At 45.1% G+C, this 11183-nt stretch overlaps 1 protein-coding gene across 1 annotated transcript; it reads right to left on the reverse strand.

The window, feature by feature from the left end:
- Positions 1-1875: 1875 nt before the first annotated feature.
- Positions 1876-6645, reverse strand: ngrn (neugrin, neurite outgrowth associated). Its single transcript, XM_080216186.1, has 3 exons — positions 6463-6645; positions 4159-4269; positions 1876-3222 (listed from the first exon to the last, which is right to left on the reverse strand). Exons 1-3 carry the CDS (start codon positions 6630-6632, stop codon positions 2625-2627), a joined length of 879 nt encoding a protein of 292 aa, XP_080072312.1. The 5' UTR covers positions 6633-6645; the 3' UTR covers positions 1876-2624.
- Between the last annotated feature and the right edge of the window lie 4538 nt (positions 6646-11183).

The following is an 11183-nucleotide window of genomic DNA, read 5'->3' on the forward strand; positions in this document are numbered from 1 at the left end:
ACAGTCTCCCGCACAGATATACTGCCAGACCTGAACATTTCCAGCTCATAGTCTTTAACTGGACTAGTCTGAAATACTTTCTATTAGGATTACTTGTGAGGGTCCACAATATGCTCATTAAACATATGCCACAGCCTCCTGGGTAAAGGTACTAAAGTTTAATTAGTGTCACAAGTAGGCTTACATTAACACTGCAATGAAGTTACTGCGACAATCCCCTCGTCGCCACACTCTTTCGGGTGCATTGAGGGAGAATTTGCACAGCCAATGCATGGCTTTTGGACTGTGGGAGGAAACCCACGCAGACGCGGAGAGAATGTGCAGACTCCACACAGTGACCCAAGCCTGGAATTAGACCAGGTCCCTGGTGCTTTCAGGCAGCAGTGCTAACCGCTGTGCCACCCCAGTACAGTTTGTGAATTTAGTGAACTACAATAGGAACTCATTTCATGTTGGATTATTGCAGCCAGCAGACAGTATTCCTTTCAAATCCAGATCCTACTGGTGAAAGTTCAAATCTAACCCAATTATAAACCAGCCTCCCATCCATTGACTCTGTCTACACTTCTCACTGCTTTAGCAAAGCAGCCAGTATAAATTAAGTACCCCAACAACCCCAGACATTCTCTCCTCCACCATTGTCCCTCAGGAAAAAGATACAAAAGTCTGAGGTCACGTACCAACCAACTCCAGAACAGCTTCTTCCCTGCTGCCGTCAAACTTTTGAATGGACATAAGCTGATCTTTCTCTACACCCTAGCTATGCCTGTAACACTACATTCTGCACCCTCTCCTTTTCTTCCCTATGAACAGTATGCTTTGTATAGCACACAAGATCAATAATTTTCACTGTATACTAATACGTGACAATAATAAATCAAATCACTTCCTGTAACATTCAGTCTAGCAGGGTATCAGGACTGAAAGACTGCAGTATCAGTCTAGATAATGTGCTGAAGTCCTGCCCGGGCTTGGAACCCACAATCTATTGACTCAGGCGAGAGCACTGCCACTCAGAAATATCTACTATGTTAACCACGATCAGTTTTGGGACCTTGGCTTGATATCCAGTCTGGACTCTGGGAGAAAAAGTTTCCTCCATTGTTGGTTATAAGGATTTCGCATGAATGGAGTTTGAGAATCCCAAATTTAACAGAATCTGTTATCCCAGCACATCAGAATAAAATCAAACATCAATTAACTCCCTACTCTCCCTATCACCACTGATCGGAGTACAGTTACCTGGTGACTCCCGCGGACTGAATCCTCTCCCCACTCACCGAGGACCAGTGTGTTGGCTCAGGATCTGGTCTGTAGTTTCTAAGTTGTTCAGCGTTCAATCACAGGAAATGGAAACTTTGGATGAGGAACCAGCAGTCCTGAAATCTATCAGGGCTCCATTAGAGAGGATGGGCTGCAAACAGTGATGTCGCACAGAAGTAGATTCAAGTTCCATTCCAGAGACTGCAGTGTAAAATCTAACACACAACTGAGGGAGCACTGCAAGATACCAAGGAGGTACTGCACCATCCTAAGCACTGAGGAGGTGCTGCACTGTCGAAAGTGCCATCTTCCAGATGAAACAGCACACAGAGTTCCCATATACTTTCACAATGATCCTAGCATTACTTGGAGAGATGGGGCATTCCACCTCGTGTCCTGGTCAATATTTATCACTCAAGCAATCAGCATTACAAAACTAGATCTGGTGAGGGGGCTAAAGCCACAGGGTGCAGCAGGACTCCCTATGAATGGAGTACAGTAAAGTTATGGTGGAAAGCTGCTGTGAAGTTCCCAAAACTGCACAAACAAGGTGAAGAATGGAGAGACGGATCGGGAACTCTGATAAACTGCAAGAAGGTAACAAACCATGGCTCAAGTCAATGTTTTTATTCAAAACAATTCATCCAACACAAATCAAATTTCATAATTTCACAATGGATTACAGTTTCACAATAATAAATTATAAACAAAACAAACCAATATAGCACAATGTAGATTATTTGCAACCATCCGGGACTTATCAGATCAACTCCCTTAGGGCAATGCCTGCCAGGGCCAAGCCTTTGGAGGCTCCAGGGTCAAGGATATGGATTTTGGATGGTGTAATGTGGATGTGCTTCATTAGGTAACGACTAATATAATCAGTCAATCACTTAAAGATTGTAAATGGATTAATTTTATTCATCTGACAGAAATGAAGTAATCAGATATTGCTGATTTCAGAACAAATGTATACTTACGATTGGTATATACAAATTACTTATAAGGTAACCAAATGTATAATTACTCATGCAATGTATCATTCAGTGAGTCTGTATACCACTCTGTGGGAGTCAACTGTCCCCTGCTATAGCCTGAATAAAGATTGGGTGCCTGGTCTCTCGAGGGGAGTGAAATATGAAGTAACTGGATAGCTGTGAGGTTCCCTACTATCTGGTTGTTATCACATTACTGTTTGGGGGAAGTTTGCTGCGTGCAGACTGACTGCTGCAGTTCCTACACGTGGTCAGTGACTACACTTCAAAAGTACTTCATTAGCTGAAACACTTTGGGATGTCCTGGGATTGTGAAAGGTGCTATACAAAATGAAAATTCTTTCATAAACAACTGGATTGTACAAGTTAGGTTTCCTGTTTGGGGTAATTTAAGGAGTCTACATTATGAAGTCTATAAAGAAAATTGCCTTCACAGTCATAAAACTCAGAGCCCTTCTGCACAACTTTGAACTGGTTTGCAGCGAGTTCCTGCGATTCCTCATCGGCTTCTTGAGCACCTGGTGGCTGTTGTGTGTCAGGTGAGCCGCACCCTTCCCTCTCCCTGGCCTTCACCGTGTCAGGGCTGCTCTGAACTCTGAGTCTCTTATTCTGTTGAGTATGACTGATTCGCCCAGTCTCCTTTACAATGTGATTGTGCAGTCTGCCATTTGAGTGAGAATGTGGGGGAAGTGCAGCCGTTGTCCCCTGAGAGAGTCTGGGCAATGGTTCCTGAGCCGCGATGAGTTTAGATTCGACCAGTGCCTTTCCGCTGGCAGTCAGCTGTTTAGCTCCATGAGGGACAGTCTGCCTCGCTCCACAAACACTGGCATCCTGCTTCATCCTTCTCTGCAACGAAGGTTTAAACTTACTCCTCAGCACTCGCCGGATAGCATCTTCACTTACTGAAAATCCCTCTGCCAACTGTGACACGCTCCACTCCTCTGGAAACTTGGCCCTCAAAAACCTGTTGCACATCAAATAATTAGACACTGTTTGAAATTTAGCAATACGCAATGGAGAAGAACTTGTACAGGAATAAGTTTCTATGTATTTAATTATCTCCCTCAGCAACAGCACTTCATCCACATTAGTTACTTTCCTAGTGCTGTGTCAGGGGTATAGGAATAGACCATCATTCAGCCCTTGAGTCTGTTCTGTCATTCAATGAGATCAGAGAGATTTAGGGCAGCACAGTGGTTAGCACTGCTGCCTCACGGCGCCACGGAGCCATGTTCAATCCTGACCTCGGCTCACTGTCTGTGTGGAGCTTGCACATTCTCCCCGTGTCTACGTGGATTTCCTCCGAGTGCTCTGGTTTGCTCCCAAAGTCCAAAGGTGTGTGAGTTGAGTGGATTGGCCATGCTAAATTGACCCTGGTGTCAGGGGGATTAGCAGAGTAAATGTGTGGGTTATGGCAATAGGACCTGAGTGGGATTGTGATTGGTACAGACTCAATGGGCCAAATGGCCTCCTTCTGTACTGTAGGGTTTCTACAATTCTATTCTACGATAGCCCATCAATTTTTCAACCCCACTTACCCAGCTTTACCCCATATCTCTCAATACTATTACCCAATAAAAGTCTAGCATCCTGCCATCCGAGCAAACGTTTGCCTGTTATTAATTCTTGGGAGGCCCAGATGAGTCAATACTGGGTGACCACACAAACCCTGGCTATTTACTCTTCATCTCCCCCTAGCCCATTACACTGAACCTGATCCCATCACCTCAGCTGACAGGCCAGGGATTGTACGTTCTGGATCTGTTCCTTGCAACAACAGACAGGGTGTTCACTCACGTGAGTCGTCAGGAAAGCCCAGCCACATCCGGACGTTTGTCCAAGTTCCAGGTTGACAAACACCAACCACTTCACAGTTAACAGGCCTGACTTTAACTCTTACCTGATCTGCTCCATTGCCTCCGTTGTTAGGGACCGTGGAGGGGGCCCAGAAAGACCCAACTCAATCTGAATTCTCCGCAATTTAATAGCTTTTAACTTTCTCTTCTCAGCTCTGCAAGTAGAATTGGAAATTACACAGTAATAGTTTCCTAAATCTACCCATCAATTCAAAAAGCACCTTTAATGAATATTACAACTAACCATGCAGTCAATACAGATTGTTTTAACCACAGAGTCATCACAGAAATCCTACAGTGCAGAGGCCATTCATCCTGTTGAGGCTGCACCAACAACAATCCCACCTAGGCCCTATCCCTGTAACCCCACATATTTACCCTGCTAACTTACGCACCCTGGGACACTAAGGGGCAATTTAGCATGGCCAATGAGTGCAACCCGTACATCTTTGGACACTAAAGGATAATTTAGTATGGCCAATCCACCTAACCCACACACCTTTGGACTGTGGGAGGAAACCTGAGCACCCGGAGGAAACCCACACAGACACAGGGAGAATATGCAAACTCCACACAGACGGCGACCCAAGCCGGGAATCGAACCCGGGTCCTGGATCTGTGAGGCAGCAGCGCTAAATACTGTGCTACCGTGCGTGTTTGAACATTATGGTTCACTTGTTAATACTGGTTAAGGTTTTTTTTTAAAAACGGGTGTACTCTGGAGCTATCTGCTTGGTTTATGGTCTACAGTACAAAACTAAAGGCACATTATTGGGTTATTAAGAAATGAAATTAAGTAAAACTACAATTTTTTTTTGCCCTCTATTTGTGAAAATGTCTTTGGAACACTAGATGGAATCATTATCCGAATTACTGTGCCAGGTTCATGAATGAGAAAATAGTCTGATTTATACCACACAGCTCAACAAACTGGTTATTAATAAAGTTAATACTGGAATATTTTAAATGCTGGAACACAAGTATATTGTAAATACCATTATTCTGGCTTTCATGAATGTATTATAGTTATCAATTGATAATTATTAATTTGCAATGACTGCTAGTTATCAATTACTACCAATGTTAGTTCCTCTGGTTACTATTAGCTATAGAAACTAGAAGCAGGAGGCGGCCATTCGGCCCTTCAAGCCTGCTCTGTGATTCATTTTGATCATGGTTGATCATCAAATTCAATATCCTGATCCCCCGCTTTCCCCCAGATCTCTTGATCCCTTTAGCCCCAAGAATTATATTTAATTTCTTGAAATCAGACAACGTTTTGGCCTCAGCTACTTTGTGGTAGTGAATTCCATTCACCACCCTCTGGATGAAGAAATTTCTCCTCACTCAGTTCTAAGAGGTTTACTCCTTTTCCATAAACTATGATCCCTAGTTCTGGACTCCCACACCATTGGGAACATTCTTTCTGAATCTATCTTGTCTAACCCTTTTATAAGTTTCTATGAGATCCTCTCTCACTCTACCAAACTCCAGTGAATTTAATCCTAACCGACTTAGACTTTCCTCATATGACAGACCTGCCATCCCAGGAATCAGCCTGGTAAACCTTCGCTGTGCTCCCTTTATAGCAAGGACATCTTTCCTCAGATAAGGACACCAAAAGTGCACACAATACTCCAGGTGTGGCCTCACCATCGCACTGTAGTTCTTTCAACAACCCAACGAACTCAAATTAATTTAGGGACAAATTAAGAGGGGCAGCCCCCCAAAAAGGAGGGGGGACGGCCGAACAGAAACCAAAGTCCAAAGGAAACTTAAAACATTAAAGCAAAACGTGGTTGTAAGGGTCCATAACACACACCAGCCCCTGTGGCACCCAGCAGGCACAGAAGGCATCAACTGCACCCGTGGACACCGCATGCGCCCTCTCCAGGGACACCTGGCCGCAAACATAGCTGTGGTAGAGGGGCAGGCATTTGGGATGGAACCATCGCACTGTACAATTGCGGCAAAACATCGCTATCCCTCAACTCAAATCCAATCACAGCTGCATTAATATTTTAATCAAAATTCTATGGTCAAGGGTTACTACGACAATTAAGGGTCTATCGATATTATTGTCATTAGTGTGAATTAACTAAACTTACAATAGTGCAAACTTTATAATATTGTAGTTACTGGGAGTTAATGATAGTTAGTGTGAGCTAACTAATGATATAGTAGTTAGTGGGAGTTAATGTGAGTTAACTAATGATATGGGAGTTAATGTGAGTTAACTAATGATGTGGTAGTTAATGTGAGTTAACTAATGATGTGGTAGTTAATGGGAGTTAGTGATAGTTAGTGTGAGTTAACTAATGATGACTGATTGAATGAACTATCTTCACCTGATGGTTTCCTCCAGCTCGGCCTCGGCCTCCCTCTCCCCGCCGCCGCCGCCGCCGGAGCTGCTGCTCTGGGCCGAGCCCCGCAGGGAGCCGCCGGGCCGGACCGCAGCCTGAGCCCAGGCCCGGACTCCAGGCCGGAGGATCCCCCGCACCGCCGCCGGGAGCCACATGAAGCTGCACCGGATCCGGAAACCGCCGCCACCCGGCACCGGCGGGGGAAATGCGTCCCCGGACAATGGTTCCGGCCCTCACCGGGTCCCAGTCCCAGAGGCCGGGGTCAAAACCCGCCCCCCCGGACACTTCAGTCAGCGCTGATTCGCTCCTGCTCTGACTGTTTTAAAGTTTATTTATTAGTGTCACAAGTCGGCTTACATTAACACTGCAGTGAAGTTACTGTGAAAATCCCCTAGTTGCCACACTCCGGTGCCTGTTGGGTCACACTGAGGGTGAATTTAACACGGCCGATCCACCCTAACCCGCGCGGTCTTCCCGACTGTGGGAGGAAACCCACACAGACACGGGGAGAATGTGCAAACCCCGCACAGACAGTGACCCGAGCCGGGAATTGTTACTCCAGCAGTGTTTAGCACTGTTGCCTCACAGCGCCAGGGACCCAGGTTTGATTCCCGGTTCGGGTCACTATCTGTGTGGAGTTTGCACATTTTCCCCATGTCTGCGTGGGTTTCCAAAGATGTGCGAGTTAGGTGGATTGGCCGTGCTAAATTGCCCTAAGTGTCAGGGGGACTAGCCAGGGTAAATGCACGGGGTTATGGGGGTAGGGCTTGGGTTCGATGGTGGTTGGTGCAGGTTCAATGGGCTGAACGGCCTCCTTTTGCACTGTAGGATTCTATGGAAGACAAAGATTAAAGATAATTGGTAAAATAAGCAAAAGTGATAAGGATAAACCTCCAACGCTGCAGGTGATTATGGTCTGGAATGCACTATACCTGGGAGTTTTGTGGAAACAGATTCAGTTGAAACATTCAAAAGGAATTAGACTTGTATCAAAGGAAAGAACTCAGAGTTACAAGGAGAATGGCACTAATTGCTCTTGTGGAGAGCTAGCACAGACGTGGTGGACCAAATGGTCTTCTGCTCTCTAACAATTCTGTGATTCTGAAATAATCTATTTTATTGATGTCGCTTGAGAGAAAACTATTGGCAGGGACATGCGCAGAGGAGAACTCATTGAAATATTGTTCTGGGATCTTTTACATCTGGCTGGGAAGGACGGTTCTTGGGGTTTAATGCAGCATTCAAAAGATTCTGACATACGGCAACAATTCCTCACTAATAAAGTGTCAGCCTAGATTTGACGTGGAGATGTCGGCATCGGACTGGAGTGGGCACAGCAAGAAGTCTCCTAACACCAGGTTAAAATCCAACAGGCTTATTTGGTAGCACGAGCTTTCAGAGCAATGTTCACACTCACCTAATAAAGGAGCAGTGCTCTGAAAGCTCGTGATTCCAAATAAACCTGTTGGACTTTAACTCGGTGTTGTGAGACTTCTTACTGTGCCTAGATTTTGTGCTCAAGTTTCTGGAGTAGGAATTCAAGACTGGACCAGTGACCACCTAAAATATTGTGGACCATTTGCAGTTCACCTTCTTTATTTCTATCCCCCCCAACCCCCGTCAATAGAATTTATGCTGCATGTGCTTTTTAGTCCCTAATCACAGTTTGACTGTGAGGTGATGACTGAGATAATGTTCTCCTCCCATTCAAAAGTTCCCCTGTACCGCGGCTACGTTTGCAGCCAGGTGTCCTTGGAGAGGGAGCATGCGGTGTCTGTGGGCACAGTTGATGCCTTCCGTACCCGCTGGGCACCACAGGGGCTGACGTGTGTTATAGACTCCGACAATCACATTTTGATTTGATGTGTCTTAAGTTTCCTTTGTACTTTTGTTTTTGTTCGGGCTGTTCCCCTTCCTTTTGGGGAGCTGCCCCTTTTACTTTGTCCTAATGTAATTTGAGTTTGTCTACTTGGTTTGGCCTGAAAGACCCAAGGAGAAAATCTCTCAAAGACTGACATCCAAACTCCACACGATGAATCCAAGGGCTGCGTTAAATATTCTTCTTGCTGTGTGAGAGGAAGAATCAGTTACAGGTGTATGTGTAAGAATTTTTAATAGGTTTGCAGTCTTCCTAAATACAGCCCTTGAAAAGAAACACCTGGATTTATATTGTACCTTTCATGACAATCCGATATCTCACAGCCTTTTCAGCTAATGAGGTACTTTCCCAGGTGTGGTCACTGTTGTAATGTAGGAAACACAGCGGCCATTTGTACACAGCAAGCTCCCACAAGCAGCAATGTGAGAATGACCAGATTCCATTTTTTGATTGAGGAGTAAATATTCCTTAAAACAGTGGGATTGTTCACACTTACCTGAGCAGGTAGATGGAGCCCCATTTTAACATCTTATCTGAAAGATGTCAGGTGGGCCGTGTTCGCCCCAAAACAGAAAATCCCACCCGAGGTCAACGGACCTTTCCATGGTCCACCCCTCGCCTGCTCCGATTCCCGTGGCAGACGGAATGGGAAAAGTCGTCCTGTCACCTCTGACACTGCAGAATGTTCAATATTGCCCCTAACCTCTTGTGCCAGATGTGAGAGTGTTACCAATTGAGCTGTGGATTGCCTGTTAGCTTTTGTCAGTGTCTGGCATTGCTTGACACAGTGTCTACATATTGCTAATGACTTGAATTCATTGCTTTTCTCTGCTGAGATGTTGACTTCACTATGGCCCTCTCCTTAGGCTCATCTTGTTGCAGTTTGATGTCAAAAGAAACCAGGATTCCATGGCTAATCTTCCATAGAATCCCTGCAGTTCAGAGGGAGGCCATTCAGCCCATCAAGCCTGCACCGACAACAGTCTCACTCAGGCACTATCCCGTAACTCCACACATCCCCTGGCACTAAGGGGCAATTTAGCATAGCCAATACACATCTTTGAGTATCGGCGGAAACCGGAGTCCCGGAGGAATCTCATGCAAACATGGAGAGAACATGCAAACTCTGAAATGTAAACTCCAAACTGCAAAATATATACACGTATATCACAGAGAGGTCTTTTGATAGCAATCAGGACATAGAATCTTTACAATGCAGAAGGAGATAAATTGGCCCATTGAGTCTGCACCAACTCTCTGACTGAGTATCTTACCCAGGCCCTTTCCCCGTAACCCCACACATTTACCATGGCCAATCCACCTCACCTACACATCTTTGGTCTGCAGGAGGAAACCTGAGCACTCGGAGGAAACCCACGCAGACAAGGGAGAACGTGCAGACTCTGCACAGTGACCCAAGACCGGAATTGAACCCGTGTCCCTAGCGCTGTGAGTGTTAACCACTGTGCCCTGTGCTGCCCCAAGTGAAGTTATTTTCACAATAACTTCATTGCAGTGTGAATGTAAGCCTATTTGTGACTAATAAATAAACTTTAACTTTTATAAATCTTTTCAAATGAGTTCCATCCCCGGTCCCGTACCCTCCCACATTCCTGTTGTGAAGGTGCCCACTCTTCACATAGCGTGTGATGCCACTCCGCAGCACCTCACCCTTTCATGTATGAACTTGTACAATAGGTGCCCACAAGCTGCTTCACCAGGAAGGGCACCACAGTCAAACCCAAAATGTGCACTTCCCAGCTGGGGAGAACTGTGTAAAATTCAAGGGACAGAACTTTTCTCCAGCTCTGTGGAGCCCCTAGTTGAGATTAGTTACCTCAGTCCAGGCTGGGCATTGAATATCGAGAAAAGTAAAATACTGCGGATGCTGGAAATCTGAAATAAACACAGAAAATGATGGATGAACACGACAGGTCCAGCAGCATCTGTGGAGAAACAGAGTTAACGTTTTCAATCAAAATGACCCTTCTGCAGCTGTCCTGGAGAAGCATAATTTAGATCCGAAACATTGGCCAATATTTTGCCACCACACTTGCCCTGGAATCGGGGTGGGCAATCCTCTACTCAGACAGAATTTTACAAGCCTCGCCCAAGTGAGAGTTTCACTCTGAGTGGAGTATTTATTACTCTTTATTTGGAGCCTCTATCATATCCCTCTGAACGGTGGCATTGCTGCCTCACAGCACCAGGAATCTTGGTTCGATTCCCAGTTTGGTTCACTATGCAGAGTCTGCACATTCTCCCCGTGTCTGTGTGGGTTTCCTCCGAGTACTCCAGTTTCCTCCCGCAGTGTGAAAGACGTGCTGGTTAGGTGGACTGGCCATGCTAAATTCTTCCTCAATGTACCCGAACAGGCGCCGGAGTGTGGCGACTAGGGGATTTTCACAGTAGCTTCATTGCAGTGTTAGTGCAAACCTACTTGTAACACTAATAAATAAACTTAAACTTCTATCTCCATGTGCAAAACGTGACTGAATGCCATCGTGCTGGCATAGGTGTTCAGTTAATGAGACAGAGGAAATTTGGAAACATATTTGAACAGATGAGGAGACATTGAAGGCACAGACATTTCATCATTGAACCATTACAATATCAAAATGAGAGAATATCACATTTTATCCATATAGAAAAGTGCTTTTAATCATTTATTTCAAGTTTTGATGTGCAAACTATTCTCACAGGTAATTAAGAAAAAGCAAATTTAACAAAATAGTGTTACAATATTCCCAGCAATTCCCAAATTCCTGAAGATTCCTGATACAATAACAGCTAAAGAATGGAAAGGGTCTCTTTGATCCATATGGGG

This window comes from Carcharhinus amblyrhynchos, chromosome 32 (genome assembly GCF_965287045.1).
Source record: "Carcharhinus amblyrhynchos chromosome 32, sCarAmb.v2.hapA, whole genome shotgun sequence".
Taxonomy (NCBI): Eukaryota; Metazoa; Chordata; class Chondrichthyes; order Carcharhiniformes; family Carcharhinidae; genus Carcharhinus; species Carcharhinus amblyrhynchos.

Coding starts and splice junctions, on each gene's coding strand:
- ngrn (XM_080216186.1), bottom strand. CDS start 6,632: ATGTGGCTCCCGGCGGCGGTGCGGGGGATCCTCCGGCCTGGAGTCCGG. Junction 4,270..6,462: donor GAGCTGGAGGAAACCATCAG/GTGAAGATAGTT, acceptor TTCTACTTGCAG/AGCTGAGAAGAGAAAGTTAA. Junction 3,223..4,158: donor GAGGCAATGGAGCAGATCAG/GTAAGAGTTAAA, acceptor GATGTGCAACAG/GTTTTTGAGGGCCAAGTTTC.